Source organism: Tupaia chinensis, unplaced genomic scaffold (assembly GCF_000334495.1).
Source record: "Tupaia chinensis unplaced genomic scaffold, TupChi_1.0 Scaffold143906_1, whole genome shotgun sequence".
Classification (NCBI taxonomy): Eukaryota; Metazoa; Chordata; class Mammalia; order Scandentia; family Tupaiidae; genus Tupaia; species Tupaia belangeri.
This window is the reverse complement of record NW_006203757.1, coordinates 395,066-416,782: the sequence shown is the minus strand read 5'-3', so window position 1 is coordinate 416,782 and position 21,717 is coordinate 395,066. Positions and strand designations below refer to the sequence as shown.

Below are 21,717 nucleotides of genomic sequence, written 5' to 3'. Positions count from 1 at the left end.
GTGATCATCTTGTTCCCTCCAAATCCCATATGGGGCTCCTGTGCTTTCTGGAGCCTTTCTAAATTTTTACTTTACTATAGTGGTCTTACTGACTTCTAACTTTTCTATTTGTAGATGAATAGAATCTTATATATAATTATATTTTGGTGTTATCTTTTACACCATTGCTTTTGCATAATATTATACATATATCCTTCTGGTTATAGGTTACAAAAACCTTGCTCTTGTATTTTGTGTTTTTTTCTTTTTTTAAGAGAGATTTTTGCTAGAGAGACAGAGAGATGGAGAGACAGAAAGCGAGAAATCACCCCCTTGGGGGAATGGCCACACCACTATCTCTTCTCCTCTCTTCTTCTTTTGGGATTTTCGGCATGCACGCATATGCACTGGGTGTGATATGGAGTCCTGGACCAGCTACCTGGTCCAGGACTCAAACTGTGTCGACCATGGGGGCAGGGGCGGGTGTCCAGAGCTTTAACCACTATGCCACCTGCTGGACCCTGCTCTTGAATTTTGGTATTCTGGGAAGTGGATGGTTCAGGTGTAGTTATGTGTTGCTGTTCAAGTAGTGTTGTAAGGGTTCAGACGTTCAGTCAGGTTCTCAGAACATGGTATCAAAGAACACCACAGCATCACAGGCCCACATTTTCCTCACTCTCAGAAAAGGAGCGAGACCTTTTCTACTCCTATATTTATATCGGTGCCCTAACCCCACCCATTTCCCCCCTCCCCCCCAAAAAAAGAAAAAGAACTCTGATTGGCCTTGCTAGAGTCATGAATTCAACCCTGGGCCAGTCACTGTGTTCAGAAGACCTTGGGCAGAGTCATGCAATTGAAAAACACTGGAAGTTGGGAGATGCAATTCCCAAGAGGAAAAGAAATTGAGCCAAGTTAAGCCATAGTTATTTGTTACAGATAGAAATAGGAAAGGGATGTTTACTGGGCACCACAGTATGGTAGCTATTATTTTGGAAGATTTACAGGTTATCACTCGCTTAATTCTTTTTTTTTTTTTTTTGAGAGATTTTTGCTATAGGGCATGTGAGCTCGCCAGAAAGACAGAGAGAGACAGAGAAATAGAAAGTGAGAAATTACCCCCCCACACCCCCAAGGCGGGGGGGGGGTGACCATGCTGCAATCTATTTTCCTCCATTTTCCTCTCGGGATCTTGGGCATGCATGCACACATGCCCAGCATGAGTTTAAGCCACTGGGTCCGGGACTTGAACCGTGGTCGACTACATGGGAGTCCAGCAACATAGCCATTACGCTAACTGCTGGTCCCATCGCTTAATTCTTATACCAGCCTTAGGTTGTAGAATTAGCAAGCTTAGGAAAATGCTCGTGAAGTTAAACAGGGTGGAATAGAAATGAAAGTCACTGTCTTCTAATTTATTCCTAATAGAATGGGGAATTGGTAGAGAATGTTGTTCTCTTCTGATGATGATGGCAATCCTCTACTCTCCTGGAGCAGGTTCCATGGTAGGTTCCATGCATCACACATCACTTATACTTTATCTTTTAGAATTTTGTTATAAGGTACGTGTACTTGCCAGAGAGAGGCAGAGAGACAGACAGAAAGGGAACGTGAGAAACCATCCCTCAGGAGGGATGACCATGCCACAGTCCCATCTCCTCCATTCTCTTCTCAGGATTTTTGGTACACACATGCACCCCGTGTGTTTTGCAAGCCACTGGGTCAGGAACTCAAACAGGAGAGTTGGCCATGTGAGATCTAGTGCCTTAACCACTCTGCCACCTGCTGGTTCACCACTGGTAATTTTCTTAACACAACTGTGAATGAGGCCTAATTCAGAGAGGCTGAGTGTCCTGCCCCAAAGTGTAAAAACCTGAACCACAATTTGCATCCAGGTTTGCGACAACCTAATGGCCAGATTTTTTACTCTCTCGTGGGTCTGTCTGTTTAGCCTTTTTATTTCCAGAGTCCATTAGTGGCAATGATGACTTCATATATGGAGGTATAAATTCAGAGGTCACACAGTGTCCATAAAGAGCCATGAGAGACCGCATCTTCTGCCTGTGGGTCTTTAGTGGTACAGTGTCAGGACTCCAGGAAAGACACATTTCTGGATCTGGACTGAAGAAGGAATACGAAGTAGGCAAATGAGACTATGAAAAGAAATATAAAAGCTCCCTCGTTGCTTTTCACTTGACCTAATTTCGTGCTTGTACATTTTGCCATCAAGAGTTAGATAGAATCTGTACAAGCAGAAACCACACCACCCTTAAAATCATGTCCCCCGGCATCTTCTAATCTAAATCCTCATTATTTTATATATGATAAGATCCAAGAAGATGAGTTTTTTATTTTTTTCCAAGAGTTTTTGCTGTAGGGTGCATATGGTTGCCAGAGAGAGAGAGAGAGAGAGAGGAAGAGAGAAAGAGGGAAAGTGAAGGATCACCCCCAGGGTGAATGGCCATATCACAATCCCTTCTCCATTCTCCTCTCAGGATTTTGGGTGTGCACACACACATGCCTGGCATGATTGGTGGCCACTGGGTCTGGGGCTTGAACTGCGGTCGGCCACGTGGGAGTCCAGTGGCTTAACCATCACGCCAAATGCTGGCCTCTGAGTTTTTGATTTTTTGATATTTGTTTTTTATTTTCTCCTGATATGTCTTGTCCTAAGACAACTTCTTTTAACTTAGACTCATCTAACCGCCATTTACCCACACAGTAAATCCTTCCACAGGGCCGGCGTTTCTCAGAGAGCCCAAGACCAACGGCTGCTCAGTTATGTTTGCGGCAACGACTAGAGGCTTTCTAAAAGTTAAGCCTTCAAGAGCCTCTGTGGTATCCAGTAATAATAGTTTAGCATTTTATTCTAAATAAAGCGTAATGTAATTATGTAGGGACGTTTCCTGAACATTAGATCACGTCTTCTTTAAACCAAATTGGCCCTATGTTTGTTGGTCAGTGTAGACCGAGATGTGATCACGGTGTGTACCAGGCTCTGTGAAAACCGCTTATATTTTCTTTCTTGGCCTGATATTAAAATGAAACCAGTAATTCTTGCTGGGTTTGAAAGAAAAGCACATTCTGACACTCGGCAATAACATAATCGTTACTGCTTGTGACTAAATGATATTGCTTTTTTGGATGTGCCACCCACTCTCTGTTTCAGTGTTCACAGTTCCTAGAGAGGAATTAAAATCTGTTTCTTGCTGTTAAAGGGGAACATCATGTTTGACAAACAGAAAAAGAGTAAGAATGGCCTCCCGCCAGGCAAGGATGCTCCAGAAAATTGACTCTCAGAGTTGTCGTGCATGTTAGCCATGTTGGATGGGTCTGGAAAGTAGATTTGAATTTTTCTAAACGTTCTTGTCCCGCGATGTGGCCCTGGTCTCTTCGGCATTGCTCAATCATATTTCTTTTGTTTTCTGGATACTAATAGTCATTTAGAACATTTAGAACACCTGGGGCATCTGAGCACCTTATGAACATGGAAATTCAGATTCGGTAGTCCCAGGTTGGGGGCTGAGATTCACACATGGAACACACCCAGGTGACATCTGTGCTGCTGGTCTGTAGACCATACTTTGAGTAGCAAGATCTAAACTGGCATCCATAGTACACAGAGAGAAGGATGGCATGAATCTGGTTGAGATCAACCTGGTCTCTCACATACCCAGCAAAGAGACCAGTACTCAATAGTTTCCCATGTAAATTTTTTTTAAATGAATGAATTAATGAGGGAACCATCTGTGTCTAGGTTTACTGTCAATCTGTAGCATTCATGTTCTGGAAAAATGCAAAGATTCCTGGGGGGGGGAGGAGAAAGAGAGAAAAGGGAGAAACAAGCTTATTTCAGTCTTCCCACCTAACTTTCACCGTTATTGCTATAATCACTGTACTCCTCAGTTGGTGCTAACATTCATAGCAGGTGTAAGAATTCACAGGATAGGCTCATTGGGTAAGTAGCTGCTAGGGGCTCAATTCCTAGGGTGTATTAGTTGCCCATCAATAACTATTTTGTATCTTATGTGAAATAGTCTTGGGTATGAATCTTTAAGTAGAGGTTATGATCCACAATTATGTGTAAAATTTTTTCAAATATTATTTTATGGGGGACCAGCAGGTGGTATGGTGGTTAAGGCGCTGGAAATTCCCATATGGTCAACCACGGTTCAAGTCCCAGATCTGGTGGCTTGCTTTCTCTCTTCCCCTCTCTCTCTCTCTCTCTGTTTGTGTGTGTCTCTCTCTGGTCAGGTTGAGATGAATGAATGAATAAATAAAATTTAATAAATAATTATTTAAAAACAACAACAAATAAAAAACAAATATTGTTTTATTAATGTGTGGTAAAATGATAGGACTGAAATACTCAACTCAGATTTTTTTTCCCTAACAGGGACTGAAGCAAACATATTTTAGAGATCATTTTTCTAAAATATAATGAAATTGAGAGGAAAACCAAGGGTTTGAGAGGAAGGAGAGTCTTCTCCCTTTGTCTTTGTGATTGAAACCTGCGATTCTACCCCATGCTATAAAAAAAAATTAAGATCTAATATCTGAAGACTACAGAGTATCTTGTGGTACACACACATCTTTATGTGGTTATATGTGTGTGTGTGCATACGTACATGTAGTATGGCCACTTTTGACATGACTGTGAAATCCCAGGAGGTTTCGTAGGGCAAAAACTGGGATATTGGTCTTTCTGTTTGCATTTAATTCACAGTTAAACTCTTATGAAGATTGCATTTAGCCATTTGTAAATCTCAGGTAAATGTGTATCTTAAATAGAAAGAGGAAATCTATATCATATTGATTAGAGTTTTAATTAATACATTTTTGTATGTTTTAAGGTAAAAGTATAATCTTAAGACTTTAATGGGAATTAATAAAAATGTTCTTAATGTGGATAGTGAGACTGTGGATAATCATAATTATCTATACAGCTTTTCAAGTTTTCTATGAGCATGTCTCATCTCAATTTTACAGTCATAAAAGTATTTAAAGTGACTCCCATTAATTTGGGAACTCTTAGGAACTTCTAGAATTTTATTTTATTTTTTTACACTAGCATTTTCATGATTACTTCTCTTTCTATCTATGGAGTTTTCATAACTCAGAATGCGAATGAGTCACTAAATATGACTCCTGACATTTGTCAGCTTGGGCAGCCTTAGCGAAAGACCATAGACTGGGTGGCTTAAACAGTGGAAAAGTGTTTTCTCACAGTTCTTGGAGGCTGAAAGTCTGAGATCAGGATCCAGCATGGTTGGGTTTGGGTGAGGTCTCTCTTCCTGGTTTAGGGATGGCCATTTTCTTGTTGTGTCCTTAACTGGTGGAAGGAGAGAGAGTAGATTCCTTAGTGTCCCTTTTTATAAGGGTACTAATCTCATCATGAGAGTTCCACCCTAATTAGCCCCCCTACCCCCCATCTTCAAATACTGTCACACTGGGGTTAGGGCTTCGACAACAGTCCATGACAGTTCTCCATTTCGAGGGAAGATGGTCAATCCATAGCACCTCCCTTACTCAAACGGACGGTCCAGCCATTGCTTAATGATCTATTTGTCTAATGACCACTAGGATTTACGGCCAGCTCTCCAGAGGGAAATCCCCTTTCTCAGTCCTTGGTTCACACAGTTGATAGCATTCCCTACATGAAGCTTCCTCAGTCACACAAGATTACATATATCGTTTCTAAATTTGTACTTTATTGTGTATCCTTAGTAGTATCCCGAATAAATAAAAACGATTACTCTGTATCTATATTATTGTGTTGTAGTGTGTCTTCTGGCTTTCTGGACTTATCTAATATATGTTTTTTGTATGGCTAGAATTTCATTATTCTAATGCAATGAACACACACGGTCCATTGAAAAATACATACCCTATGGTGCCATGACCCACTGCAAGACATCTGCCTTGAAGCTCCTTGCTCATGGACCAATTAACTTAATGACCTAACCATAGGAACTTTTAAAAGCAAATGAAATACTATATTTCAAATTAATCTTGACAATTTTAGAATATTTTTTCTCCTTGGGATTTTTCTGAGAATTGCTCTGTCTACAGTACTTAGAGCACTTGGTTCTTGGTACACTATAGATCTCCACAAGTTGTCATAGCTACTCTTCCTTTCCTTTATAGTGACAGTGTTTGAAAGAGTCATGGTTATTATTATGTTGCCACATGAGATACGCCATTAGGCATATAATGTTAAAAAAAAAAAAAGGAGGGGGGCAAATAGACAGTAGGACAGACATAATTGTTTCTGATTTTATCATTTTTTAATGAGTTAGTTACAATAGACCAGCCCATTCATTGTCCTTACTGTTGAAGTTCTTAGCCTTTTAAATTCTAAAAAAAAAAAAGAATTGTTTAAAAAAAGAATTGGTGAACTGTTTCTCATTAATATTTGGTTATAAATTTACCATAAGCTCCTTGAATCTGTGTAATAAAATGGCAAGTAGAAGGAGACAGTGAGAAAAACAACTAAAATCAGACTTTTATTTAATGCCAAAGACTAGTTTAAGGCTAACCTCTGAGGTTGGAAAAAAAATGTATTTTTATTATATGTTTTTCATGTGTTTAATTTTGATTCCCTTATAAGATGTCTTTCTTTTCTACTTTCTAATACATCATTTCTTATCATACTGTATCTTATGTGCAGAGTCTGCCATTGGGTGTTTTATTCTCAATTAATCCCACATCCGAGTGTACTATTTCTCTGTATTTTTGACTCTGTAAATCAAGGGGTTAGACATGCCCTGCAAGTTAGTCATGTTTTTTGTCATGTAGGGACCTGACTGTTCACCAAATAAATTATGACATCATGATGTATTGTTTCCAGTTACTATAAATTTTCAATATTTAGTGTATCAGTCAGACTGCATCAAGATTCAGTTATTTAATTTCACTTGTCGTTGTATTTTAGATGAGAATTCTTTTCTCCACTAGTAGAGTTTAATTTCTTTCCCTCAGAGTCAAATTCCAAGCATGCCTTATAAAAACCAGCTGCAGAATATACAGATGAACAAACTAGTTTTGTGTTTGCAAGTACATTCAAAATGATATACTAGTAACCTGTAAATTGTAAATTTGTCCAACTAAGTGTTGTTTAGTTTTTGTTTTCAACACTCTAGATTACTTTTATCACCGTTGCATTGGTAATTTGATTCCCAGATATTAGACAAACAGATCTGCATTCCTCTGTATTCTGTTGACACAATGTCTTGATTAGTAATAAACAATAATCTCACAAATAATCCCTAGAAGTGAAAAAGTAATTGTTTTGGATTTGAAGCTATGTTGATTCCATAGTCAATGTATCACTACCAAAATTACTTTCTTGAACTCTGTTTTGATGAGGCTTAAAACCAGTTTTCTTTCTTTTCTTTCCTTTGCCTTCCTTTTCTTTCTTACCAATAGGACACAAAAATCGCTTCATTGGAGCGAAACATAAGGGATCTTGAGGATGAGATCCAGATGTTAAAAGCCAATGGTGTGTTGAACACTGAGGACCGTGAAGAAGAGATCAAACAAATAGAGGTTTACAAAAGTCACTCCAAGTTTATGAAGACCAAGGTAAGGCCCAGAGTTATAAACTTTTATGTTCTTGGTATGACTGGAAAGTTATGGTTTATATATATGCTTTTTCCAAAAACCTACATAATCTTTATGTGATATCATGAAATACATGGACAATAAAGAAGAACGCGGAAGAGTTTTAGTTCAGAAACACTGTTTCCTAAACGGAAAACCTTTAGTGGAATTTCTAGTTATTGAAGAGTTCAGGCTATTTTGATGAGTTGGTCGGTATTCCTCTATCTTGGAAATTAGCATATTTGTAGTCCTTTTTCAAGGTTTTATGAGTTTGATGTTGATTATCTTGAAAGGCGTTTCCCTTAAAAGTCAGCTTAACTCCTTTTGGACCAGCAAGTGGCATGGAGGTCAAGGCTCTGGATCCCATTTGGCCGACAGCATAGTTCGAGGCCCAGACCTAGAGGCCTGAAAATCCCTTTGGGCGTGTGTGCGTGCCCACCCAGAATCCTGAGAGGAGACTAGAGGAGAAGAAGGACTTGTGGTGTAGCCATTCCCCCAGGGAGGGTGATTTCTCACTTTTCCTCTCTCTGGTTTTTTTTTTTTTTTTTGGCAAGCACACATGCCCTATAGCAAAAAAGAAAAAAAAGAACTAGGTTAACTCCTTTCAGTGTTATTAAGACATTTTCGTTTTGGCATAGTGTTTAACACAACTGATTTTAAGTTCCAATGTTGCCATTTGCTCAAATCATTCAACCTTTCTAAGCTTCTGTCTCTTCAGCCATGAAACAGGAATAAGAAAAGTACTTACATCTTTGGGTAGCTCTGACAGTTTTGAGAGATTATGTATTTAAAGCACTTAGTCTTTTGATTTCTAGGAAGCATTTACTAAATTTTAGGCATGGTTCATGGTGTTCTTATTGTTATCTGTTGCTATGGAATATTTATAAAAATATTATCATAGTAACTGGATCAATTAATTTATATTAGCATTATCAGTTTAAGGAGGCTGGGATCTGTTATTTAAAATTAAGTGTTAGGCTGAAAATGGACCAAGCACCTGAATACCTATTCTTTTTATTTATGCAAAATTACTAGATTTGTGAATAACTTCAAATATATCTTTTGAGACTTTGAGATGATTTATTCTCCTACTTAGGCCGTTTTACTTTCAAATGTAATAACCACACCAATTACACTTTTTTTTCTCTTTTTCTACCACTTACTTTTCAAATCTCTGATCATGCTCTAGGTTTTAATCTTATTTCCTTATGAAGTGCAGAAGAATTAGAATAATGCCAACTTTTATGAGAAAGCAGAGGGAGAGGGGAGAAAAAACTGCTTAAATTATTTTTATTGGTTGCAAATATGTGCATACTCCTTGCAGAGTTTGCAAATTATAGAGAGGAAATAGTAACATCTAGTACTTACTCACCGTGTGTGTGTGTGTATGCATGTGTGTTTCTTCAAGGAACAAAACAAAAGTCTCTGTCTAAGTTCTGCCAACTTTCCATCTCTTAGTAGACGTTGAGATTATGACTGAAAATGTGGATCATGGCATCGAGATATGAGAAGGGACTATCTAGTAATTTGAGTATAACCACTTCCTTTTGGGGGCTGACACAAATGCAGAATGGTCTCCCTGCTCATTCTTCCCTTCTTATTCTTTTTCTGCAATCCTCCCTCTCAGTGAGTTTAGCTGAGGTGCAGCAGACACAGGACTTGGGTGACCTGCAGACCGTGGTCAAATCCCTCTGTTTAGGAAGAGCAGAGGCACAGCTAGGAGGGAACTCAAGAAGTTCGGGAAAAAATATTGTTTGGCTTAAATATTCCCTCCACACCCTGTCATTTGACAATGGGAGATGTTCAAGCCACTTGCACACTAAAATGCCATGAAATTTACAAGCTCAGCCCCTCATCATGGACTCTGTCCAGGTGCATAAAACATTAATACGGTCTTCAGCAAGCAAATCATGACCTTTATTAGCCCACGTTTATCTGAGAGGCCATTTATCCTTGAGTTAGATTTAACTTTTAATGACTAGTTGAAGGGTTCCAGAGTGGTCAGGCCAGAAAAATGTTTGAGGAAAGTAGAGAGAGGTGCAAAGAGCGCAGATTGACTAAAGCAGACTCTGGCAAGTCTTGAGACTGTCTTTGGCAGCTGCATGGCCCTGGGGTGTGCCTAGGGCACTCAAGCACATTTTCTTCTTCTGTTCAATGGGGACACCACCACCAATGATCAAGGGTGGATCAGAGAGATAAGAGGAAATAATGGAAAGTCCTTGGTCCAAAAGAGAGAGAAAACTATAGACATTATTACCAAAGAAGTATAACCAAATAGGATAATAATGATAAAATTAAATAATGTTCTATTTAAGCAGCTAATGATAAAAGTGAATTTCTAAGAAATATAAGTAGAGGGCCAGCCCATGGTGGCTAAGTTGCCTGGATTCTACATGGCCGCCCTCATGGTATAAGTCTTGACCCTGGTGGCTTGAGAAACACATCAGGGGTGTGTGTGTGTGTGTGTGTGTGTGTGTGTTCAAGATCTCAAAAGAAGGGGGGGTGGGCGACCCGCAGTTAGTGTAAAGGCTGTGTTGCTGAACTCCTATGTAGTCGACTACGGTTCGAGTCTCAGACCCGGTGGCTTAAACTCATGCCAGGCACATGTGCATGCATGCCCAAGATCCCGAGAGGAGAATGGAGGAGAAGGGATTGCGGTGTGGCCATCCCTTCTGGGGGATGATTTCTCACTTTCTGTCTCTGTCTCTCTCTGTCTCTCTGGTGAGTGCTTACACCCTATAGCAAAAACCTCTAAAAAAAAAAATCTCAAAAGAAGGGAGAAAGGAAGGAGATAGGATGCAGTATGAGCATTCCCCATGAGGAATTTCCTACTCACATTCTCTCTCTCTCTCCAACAAGTGCATACACCCTCTGGCACAACTGGGGAAAAAAAGAAATATAAATATAAATGACTTCTTATAATATTATACAGATATCTCTTACGGATGGATGAACATCCATTACAAAGTACTAAAAGGAGTCAGGTTTTTTTTTTTTTGTATTTTCTTCATGGAATGAATGTTTTTATTGGATTGAACTAACATTATTTATACTTTGTATCATTACTTTGATTATTTATTTTTTTAATTTTCCTACTTTGAGAGGAGTGCATAATTTCTTTTTAAGCCTGGAAATGCTGCTTGCATCAATTATTAAAATGAATAAAGTATGTAGGTTAGAGGGAAAGGAAATATTTTAAATACTACCATTTGGTCCTGAGCCGATGACTGGAACTGGTAGTGCTTCTTGAAAGCTCTATGATTAAATAAAGTAGCAGTGAAGACCTAAATTACTTTATAAAATGTCATTATAAAAAAAAAAGAGCATGACTTACACTTCTGGAAAGGTGGAAGATAAGTTGCAAGAATATATTGATATAAGCAGAGATTTAAAATCTTAGCTTGTGTAAAGGCGGCTCAGCCATGCCTAGTCAGCCAGGGTAGAAATCCTGACATCTTGCAGGTCCACTGGCACATGGACGTTGTCCTTGAGAACCAAAACTCTGGGAAATTTCCTGACCCACATGTGCAACTCTGGCCTGCTGGAAACTTCAGTTACTACCCCAACTCTGAAGACTTAGCAGAACAGGACTGTGAGTGCCGAATCTAAGAGATGGAAAGCCTGAGTTACTTTCAGGAGCACTATTAAGCTTTTGAGAATGGAATGTACCATATAAATAATTGTTTTTCTGGTGGGGAAAGAATGATGGCATCCCCTTTCTGACAAGGCTTTGTTCCTAGTCTAACACATTTTTCATCTCCTGATCCCAGAGTTTCTCTATTAGCTCCTCCCTCTGTTTTCAGGGTTTGCCAAAGACACCACTCTGCTGTCTTAGATCTCCCCCTTTATTCTGAATTTGTAACACATTTTCTTATAAACCTCTGATGGATTACAAACCTTATAACCTAAACAGAAAGATAACAAGCATATCACTTTCTAGACATGAGGGCCCTATCTGCAGTGAAAAAGAAGCTGTTTCCCTTGGCAGAGTGGTTTTTTCCAGGGTGTTGGTTGTGTCATAGACGTACGTGGGGGAGGAATTTTCAGACAGGATGAAGTGTGCGTGATGTCCACATGGACTTCATATAAAGCATGTGATGTCATTCCGATTGGCTTTTCTTCTGGCCATCAGAGAGACAGACCTTCCTGGCCTCAGTTTTCGTGTATGTTCAATTGCATCACTTTCTATTTTTTATTGAGTTTATGGCTGTGAAAGAAGTGCAAGGCATATTTTTATGGGAGAATGTGATTTTTTTTTTACCCTGACTATATTCCCCTTAGAAAAGCCTTTTCTGTTGTTGTCTGCATTAATATTTATTTAAAATGTACCTTGTGGCAGTGATCGTCTGAAAGCTATTTAAAGCCACTGCCTATTTAATGTTTATAGGCTGAAATCGTTTTTTTTTTTTTCATTATCGAACTATTTTCTATGGAATAAAATATATGTAGACCTGTGATGCTATTCCTTAAGCACCATTCTATTCATCGGGTTGATTTTATTCAAATTTCTCTTTTAATATCCCCCATTTCCATACTGGCTTTTGACTCTTGTATGTGTGGAAGTTAGCACAAGTCCATGTTTTCACTATAAACATCATCTTTGCTCAGGCATGTAGAGTTGGAAGTGGTCTTTTTTTTGAGCCTTAATTTCAGATGAATCAGTTTCATGTGTGGAATCAGCTGTGCACTGTGTCTGCTGCAACTGGATATAATTTGGGGGTCAAGCCCCAGAGAAGAGTGCTGGTCGTGATCATCACAGCGAATCTTAAGAAATCCTAATTCTGAGCTTCCCTATTTTTATTTATCCTCCATTCTTGTTTATGAGAGAGAGAGAGTATGAGAGAGAGAACTTCTTACTTTTGTTCTAAGTAGACATGACCGTAGACGTGTAATTCATTACACTATCAAGAAATCATTGTTTCGTGAACTCCACATGCCTGAGATTTATTGGGAGGAAAAAAAGCCACGGATATAACTGGACCCTTGCAGTTCAAACCCATATCATTCAAGGGTCAACTGTATATTTTTAATACACATATTTTAAAACATACTTATGCGCTGTCTAGTTGGAAAGAATCTCAAGGGTCGAAATTTAAGCTCTATCAGGGAGCTTGCATAATAAATAGCGCATGGGTTATTTATTCCTGTTGGCGTTTGTCAGACAGATGAACTGGAGCGTTCATTTGCAAGTCACAGGGATACTGGAGAAAAGAGACAGAGGGTTGGGCCTGAATAGGATGAGGCATCCTCTGTGATTACCACCACAACCAACATGGACAGCGGGGGTCCCAGACTGCTGTCCTCTTAGTGCAAGGGTAAACGGAAAATAACCTTTTCCACTCTACCCCCCTCCCACTTAGACTAGGGGACTCCAGGGAAAATAATCTATTTTAAAACTCCAAGCCAAGTAAAAGGTGGGGGGAAAAAAACACCCTAATTTTGAGGATTCATAGCCACAACTGGCACTTACACAGATGTGCTGTGTGAAATGATCCAGAAATGTCAAGTAGAGAATGTAGTTTAAAGGGGTTCTTGGTTGGTAATGCTCCCAGGTATTGGCAGAGGCAAATGCTCTGAAGGACCACCTATGCAACTGATGCGTCACGATATTTCTGCAGATAAAGTTGCCCCCCACAATTTACGCAGTAAAGTGAAAAACATAAATAAGAAAATCTGCCTGAAAATAAGCTACCAAACGTGATAGCCTGCAGAAAGCACACATGGCAAAGAAGGAAAAGACTTCAAAGTTAGAATTTTATGACAACTGTGAAATAAGTATGTCTAATATGTTTAAATAAATAAAACAAGGGGTTAAATGATTAATAAAGGGCAAGGTACTATAAAAACAAGCAAATGTAAAAATAACCAAATAAAAAGTCTATGATTAGAAACTATAAAAACAAATGTACAAGTTTAGCGAATAGGTGTAACAGCAGGGTGGTCAGGGTAGAAGAGAAATTTAAGAAAGTAGAGCAGAAGAAATTAAAGAAAAGGTAAAAAGAAGAAAAACACAAAAGACAAGATAAAATGCATGCAAGATAGAATAAGATCTAGGTGGCAGAAGTATAGGCACAGTTCCATACTGAAAGAGACTGGCGTGAAGCCAGAGTCGCTGTTCAGAAGCCACATTTAAAGAGATGAAGGCTGAGAATTATGCAAGACTGAGGAAAATGACCGATCCGTGAATTTAGGGAGCCCAAAGTACCCCAACTAGAACACATAAAGAGAATGTGCATCAACATCAAATAAAAACGTCTCCGAGACAAAGAAAAATCCTTAAGAAGTGGCTAGAACATTTGTCCAGAGAAGACATGTGAATAGCTCATAAATACTTGGGTAGGATTTTTCAGTCATTACAGAAATGCAAATTCAATCCGTAATGAGATGCCACTTCACACCCACTGGAATGGCTATAATGAAACAGATAATATTAAGTGTTGGTGAGTGTGTGAAGACATTGGAACCTTCGTACCTCGCTAGTAGGCATGTAAAATAATACTGTAACTTTGGTAAATGGTTTAAAAGTTCCTTAAGATGTTAAGCATACAGTTACCATATGGTCTAATGATTTCACTGCTAAGTGTATACTCAAGAGAAATGAAAGCATGTGTCCACGTAGAGCTGCGTATGAATATTTTTAACAGCATCGTTTATGATAGCCCAAACCTGGAAACAACTTAATGTCTACCAACTGGTAAATAAATAGACACAATGTAGCATGTTCATACAGTGGAATATTATTTGGCAATAAAAAGGAATGAAGTATGAATACATGCTACAAGTCAGATGAACCTTAAAAACAGTGTGCCAGGGACCAGCAGTTGGCGTAACGGCTATGTCACTGGACTCCATGTAGTCGGCCGTGGTTTGAGTCTCAGACCCAGTGGCTTAAACTCACACCAGGCGTGCCTGCGTGTGTGCCCAATATCCCGAAAGGAGAATGGAGAAGGGATTGTGGTGTGGCCATCCCCCCTGGGGGGGTGATTTCTCGCTGTCTGTCTCTCTGTCTCTCTCTTTCTGGCAAGCACATGAGCCCTGTGGCAAAAACCTCTAAAAAATAAATAAATAAAAAAAAAACAGTGTGCCAAATGAAAGAAGCCGGTCACATGATACATATAGTGTATGATTTCATTTATATGACATGCCAGAATAGGCCAGTCCGTGGAGACAGAAAGTAGATTATTGGTTGTCTAGGGAAGGGGATGGGAAGGGGGGGCGACTTCTAATAATGTCAGGGTTTCTTTCTTTCATCTTCTTCGTCTTCAACTTCTTCTCTTTCCCCTTCTTTGCCCACCTACCCCTAATTTTGTCAAACCGCACATGTGCTTGCTGGGGTGGGGAGGAGAGAGAAAGTGAGAAAGCATCCCCTGGGGGATGGTCACACCTCAATCCCCTCTCCCCATCCTCCAGTTTCATTTTGGGCTTGTATGCACATGCACCAAGTGTGTTTTTCTTTTCTTTTTTTTTTTTTTACTTTAAGGTACATGTCCTTGCTGGAGAGACAGAGAGAGATGGAGACACAGAAACTGAGAAATCACTCCCCAGGAGGGATGACCACACCACAATTCTTTCTCCTCCGCTCTCTTCTTGGGATCACACACACCTGATGTGAGTTTTAAGCCACTGGGTCCAGGACTCAAACTGTGGTTGACTCCATGGGAGTCCAGCGACGTAGCCATTATACCATCTGCCAGTCTCCCAAGTCTGTTTTTCAAACCTCTGGGTTCAGGACTTGAGCTGTATAGTTGGCCATGTGGGATCCAGCTCCTTCAACCACCATGCCACAGGCAGGCCTAAAGAGTTTCTTTTTAAGGGAATGAAAGTGTTATAAAATTAGATTATAATGATAGTTCCACAGTTCTCTGCATGTACCAAAAATTATCAGCTATATCCCTTAAACAAGTGAATTGTAAGGCATATAAAAAATTTTTAGTAAAGCTGTTTTTAAAAAAGTATGAACAGGGAACCAGCAGTTAGCGTAATGGCTATGTCGCTGAACTCCCACGTAGTCGACCGCGGTTCGCGTCCCGGACCCGGTGGCTTAAAACTCACGCCGGGCGCGTGTGCGTACGTGCCCAAGATCCCAAGAGGAGAATGGAGGAGAAGGGATTGCGGCATGACCACCCCCCCTGGGGGGTGATTTCTCGCTTTCTGTCTCTATGTCTCTCTCTGTCTGTCTGGCGAGCGCACGCGCCCTATAGCGAAAAAACCTCTCAAAAAAAAAAAAAAAAGAAAAAAAAAAAAAAAAAGAATGAACAGAACAAAGTCCCATTACTATTAAAGGCATGAGTTTGGAGTGGTAACTTAACTTCTCAATAGCTGCTGGTATCCAGAAGTTATTGGAGTAATGTCCTCAAGATGATGAGAGACAATCTCTCTTAACCTAGAAAAGTAACAGTACAATACATTTTTTCTTTTATTCCAGAAAAAATAATTGAAATATTTTTAGGCAAAAGTTGAGTTTGCTACCAACAGAAATCTACCAGTTAAAAAAAATTTTTTTTGAGAGGTTTTTGCTATAGGGTGCATGCACTCACCAGAAAGACAGACAGAGAGCTAGAAAGTGAGAAATTACCCCCGCTCCCCAGGGGGAATGGCCACCCTGCAATCCCTTCTCCTCCATTCTCCTCTTGGGAGAGGATGCACATACATGTGCCCAGCGTGACTGTAAGCCACCAGGTCCAGGACTCGAACTGTGGTCGACTGCATGGGAGTTCAGCGACATAGCCATTACGCTAACTGCTGGTCTCTCTACCAGGTAAAATTTTAAAAGATGCACTTCAGGTGAAGGCATATCCCTTTTAGGGGCCACAGGGTGCATGTAAATCCAGAAAAGAGGAAGGCAGGGAGGGGACGAGAGAGAGAGAGAGAGAGAGAGAGAGAGAGAGAACACCCTCCCCTCAGCAGGAGGAGCCTTGTTCTCCATTTCTCTATGCCATCAGGATCCTGGGCACCTGCATATACTTGGCATGTTCTTCCAGTTGCCAGGGCCAGGATTTAAACTGTAGCTGGCCATGTGGGGTATGGCTCCTTCTGCACGGCACTTACCTGCACTACGTGGCTGCCCCCAAGAATATCTGTGGTGCAAGAATGAATAATGAACAAAGACAGCGATAAATGCACAGGTAAATCTAAACAAACATGAACCTTAAAAAAGTAACAATGAGGGACTGGCAGGTGATATGGTGGTTAAGGCACTGGATCCTACATGGCTGACTCCACATTTCAAGTCCTGGATCCAGCCGCCTGAGAATCATAGTTAGCACATGTGCATGTACGCTCAAAATCCTGAGGGGAGAGTGGAAGAGAAGGGACTGTGGCGTGGCCACCTCCCTGGGAAGTGATTTCTCACTTTCCTTCTCTCTCTGTCTATCTTTGTCTCTCTCCAGCGAAAGCATGTACCCTATGGCCAAAATGTTAAAAAAAAAAAAAAAAAGAAAAAGAAAAAGAAAAAAGTGATAATGCAGAGCTAGCCAATGGAGTGGTGGTAACACATCAGTCTGTAGTGCCGGACCCACATGGGAAGGTTACCAGGTCAGTGTCTCGAGGCCTCCCTGAACTCACTGGGTGCATGTGCGCTCATGATTCAGGCTGGCCGAGGCCAGGCATGGACTGAGGTGTGAAGACCCTGTGAGGGATACTCCCTCTTCCTGCCATCTGCATCTCTCCTGGGAGAAACAAATAAACTTGAAAAAAGAAAAAAAGGATAGTAAGTTAGAAGCAAAACAGTAAAGAACTAAAACACCTTACAAAAATAATGTTTGTGAAAAGGGTGGTGACTGGACTTGGAAAGCATCTTAAGATCTTTATATTATTTAGAAAGCAGCTAAACACAGAAAGTGAATTTAGATACATTAAAATATAACTGTTACAATTTCTAGAGTAACGACCTAAATGGCACAAACAAACTTAATGAAGTGAATGCAATATGTATGAATGAAAGTAGATTTTAAATAAGTAGAAGTGAAAAATAAAATCAGAAAAATATCAGATGTCATTTTAAACAAAGAAAGAAGGCCAGCTGCCGCACTCTGCAATGGACCCACATGGGAAAGTTTGGGGTTCATGCCTGAGGCCTCCTGGGACAGGCTGGGTGCAAAGGCACCTGCCTGTGAGCTGGGCTGGCTGAGTCTGGGCGTGGGTTGAGGTGTGAAGACCCTTTTGAAAGGGGTTCTGTCTCTCAGAAGAAATAGATAAATCAATCCAAAAAAAAAAAAAAAGGCAAGAAAGAAAAGAGAGAAAAGAAAAAGAGTGCACATAGAAAGCATGAAGAAGGATGGTTGTATCAAAACCAGGTATATCAGCAACAAGGAAAAAATGGTCTACTTAATTCATTGTATAGAATAAAAGCATGTGGGCAGGGACCAGCAGATGGCATAATGGTTACGCTGCTGGACTCCCATGGAGTTGACTGTGGTTTGAGTCCCAGACCCAGCAGCTTGAAACTGACGCCGGGTGTGTGTGCGTGCGTGCCCAAAATCCTGAGAGGAGACTGGAGGAGAAGGGATTGTGGTGTGGCCATACCCCTTGGGGGGTGATTTCTCACTTTCTGTCTCTCTGTCTCTTGGGCAAGCGCACATGCCCTATAGCAAAAATATCTCTAAAAAAAAGAATGTGGGTATATGCTGGTGTCCATGGTATAAGATTAAAGAGGCATTGAAAGTGATACAAGACGCCATGATGAGAGATGAAAAACTAACAACTACAAAGACTGATTATCTCATCATATAGTAGAGGGTTTTAACCTACCCTGTAAGTAATAGGCAGGTGAAGCATATTTAAAAAAATAAAACATGGGTTTCAACATGTGCTGTAGAGGTTAAGGCAGCTGAATCCCACATGGCCAACTGCATGGTTTGAGTCCCAGACTCGGTGGCTTGAGAAACATACTGGGCTTGTGTACGCCCAAAACCTTGAGAGGAGAATGAAAGAAAGGAGTTTGTAGTGTGTAGCTATCCCCCCTGGGAGTGATTTCTCACTTTCCCTGTCTCTCTTTCTCTTTCCAGTGAATACATGTGCCCTCTAGCAAAAAAAAAAAAAAAAAAAAAAAAAAAAAAAAAGAAAGATTTAAACTACCCAATTTAAAGTAAAATATTGCTCCCAACACTTGCTAGGTACACAATTTTCTCAAGCACATGGTATGTACATTTATAACGACTGACCAACTATTGTGTCCTAAAGCAAGACACACCAAATTTCCAATGCCTAGTATCAAACAGGCAATGTTCTCTCTCTGCCAAGCAAGTTAGAAATGAAAAGCACAAGTAAAGTTAGAAAATACCCATGTGTTTGGCACTAAGTATACTCCTAAATTATTCATGGGTCAGTGAAGAAATAATAATGAAGATTAGAAAATGCTTAAGACTGAACAGCAATGTCAATAGTACATATTAAATTACTGGGATCAAGCTAAAATTATTCTGACAGGGAAACTGATAGTCTTAAGGCTTAATTAAGGGATGATAAAAGGCTGAAAATCAATGAGATGTGCATCCAACTTAAAAAGCTAGGGAAAAAATAGAATAAATCCAAAGAAAGTAGGAAGGAAATATTTTAAAACGAGAGTAAAATGTTAATGACATAAAAAATAAAAATATAATCACATTATCAAGCCCTGAATTTTTTTTTGGGGGGGGAGGTAGATTATTTAACTTGTCATACCTCTGATGGGATTCATCAAGAAAGGTTAAACATAATGTTAGAAATGAAAAAAGAGGGCTGGCAAGTGGCATAGTGGTTAAGGTGTTGGACTCTCACATGGGTGACTACAGTTCAAGTCCTAGACCTAGAGGCTTACTTTCTTATTTTCCCTCTTAGTCTCTCTCTCTGGTCAAATTAAAAATAATAATAATAATAATAATATAATTAAATAAATCTTTAATTAAAAAAGAAATGAAAAAAGACGTAATTACAGATGCCATTGATATATTTAAAAATGGGTGTTATAAAGTTTCCTGCAAATAAATGTGAAAATTTAGATGAAAGGAAAAATTTATAGGGTTGGGGAATTTATCAATACTAACTCAACTGATTGTAAACATGAATATTCCTACAACCATTAAAAATGGAAGGACCAGCAGATGGTGTAATGGTTACAATGCTGGATTCCCATGTAGTTGACTGAGATTCAAGTCCCAGACCTGGTGGCTTAAAACTCATGCCAGGTGTGTGTGCATGCATGCCCAAATTCCAATAGGAGATTGGAGGAGAAGGGATGGCCATCTACCCTGGGGAGTGATTTCTCACTTTCTGTCTCTGTCTCTCTGGTGAGCACACACACTCTATAGCAAAAATCTGTCTTTAAATAAATTTAAAAAAAGAAAATGGATGCAGTTAGAAATGTTCTTTGGAAAAAGAAAATAAACAAGTTTTGTTGGTGATTTCTGATGAACATTAATGGAAAATATTTTTGATTTACAAAAAACCCCTTCAAAACACATTCAATGAAGACTCCCTACTTCATTCTGAAGGCTAACTGGTTACTTAAACCTGACAAGGACAGTACAAGACAGGAAAATTGCAAACCAAGCTTACTCATAAACATAGATGAAAATTCCTGAAAGATGTTAGTGAGCTGTGTCCAAAAACATAAAAACAATAATACATCATGATTAAGTGGAGTTCTTCATAGTGATGCAAGGAGAGGATAATGTTGAGAATTACATTAATGCAATTTATTACAGTACCATATGAAAGGTGAAATACACGTTATATCATGAGATGCAGGAAAATGTTGCTGATATTAAACATTCATTGAGGATTTAAAAAAATATACTTGGCACAGTTGTAATAAAAAGGAACTTTCCGAGACCTAAAAGGGTGTCTATAAAAAGCTAAAGCAAACATTACATTTAACGACGAAACATTTAAATTCTTCCCTTTAAGACCTGGAATGAGATAAAGGGGCCTTCAGTACCACCAGGCCTCTCCACACGGCTTGTATGGGCTTCCTTACAGCATGGTGATTGCAGAGTGGTAGGACTAGAACAGGTATACTGGTTGGCCACAGCAAGTTACAGTCCACCCCAGGTTCAAGAGAACCATAATTAGACCCTACTGTTAGTTCTGAGGAGTAGCGTTTGTGTACAAGCAGGAAGGAATTGGTGGAAGGGGTCTCTGAAGACCACCTACCACAGTTCATAGCAGATGGGCAGAAATGTAAAAGACTGATTACATAAAATATTGATAAAGATGTCAAGCAATTGACATGCTTAGAGGCTGTTGTTATCGTGCAAATTAATGTAGGGATTTCGAGAAATATTTTGGTTTTGCCTAGTGAAATCAAAGTGTCTATGGTATCTGGCCCAGCAGCTTAACTCATAGAAAGGCATTTGAGAGAGAACTATTGGTTTGTTTACCAGGTGACAGAAGAATGTCCTGTGTAACTCCCTTTGTGATAGCAAAAACCCTAGGAACATACCCAAACCCAACCCTACCAATAGCAAAATAAACAAATAAGGTGATATGAAGTCTTACAATGGAATACTCTTCTTCAGGGAAAATTAACAACTCCCACATACAACAAAATGATTTCATCTCCAGAACATAAGATTTAAAGGAAAAACGCAAAGTGCAAAAAGAACATACACAGCACAAATGAAGTTTAAAAGCATGCAGAATCAAATAGCATATTATCTATGGACGCAAAAATACATGGTAAGCCTGAAAGACAAGCAAGGAAATGACATAGAAAATTTACATTATTTCCAAAGAGGGGAGAGAAGACTATAGAAATGGGACTGGATGCAGGTAATTGATATTCTTTTTTAGCAAATTGAATGCGGACATTCCTTGTATAGTTTTACTTTATACCTCATGTGTATTTCGTGTTCTTTTGTGTTTTCTCAATAGTTAATATAAACAAAAACAAAATGCCCAAGGCTTCCTTTTTTTTCCCCCCCTTGAGGATTCTTTTTTTGTCAAAAGATAACCTTGAATGATCGTTTCCCCTGTGGAGTTATGTCTTGAGCTCATTACCTGCGTTAGCTCCCTGTTGACTCACTCAAGGACCATGATGATAATAGACTTGATGGTTTTATGGATGAGTAGGCTTGGCCGGAAGCCTTCGTTCCACTGTGAGCCTTGGTCCTCAGTGGGGTGGAAGGCCATCTGCTGACATTACCGTTTCCGTTCCCTACA

The 21,717-nt window shown here is 39.6% G+C and overlaps 1 protein-coding gene across 1 annotated transcript in view; it reads left to right on the top strand.

The window, feature by feature from the left end:
* The window catches only part of ERC2 (ELKS/RAB6-interacting/CAST family member 2), a 604,303-nt gene that overhangs the window by 301,077 nt on the left and 281,509 nt on the right, over positions 1 to 21,717 (top strand). The window contains exon 5 of the mRNA XM_027767061.1: positions 7,405 to 7,560. Coding sequence (XP_027622862.1) covers positions 7,405 to 7,560 — 156 coding nt within the window. The remainder of the gene's footprint in view (positions 1 to 7,404; positions 7,561 to 21,717) is intronic.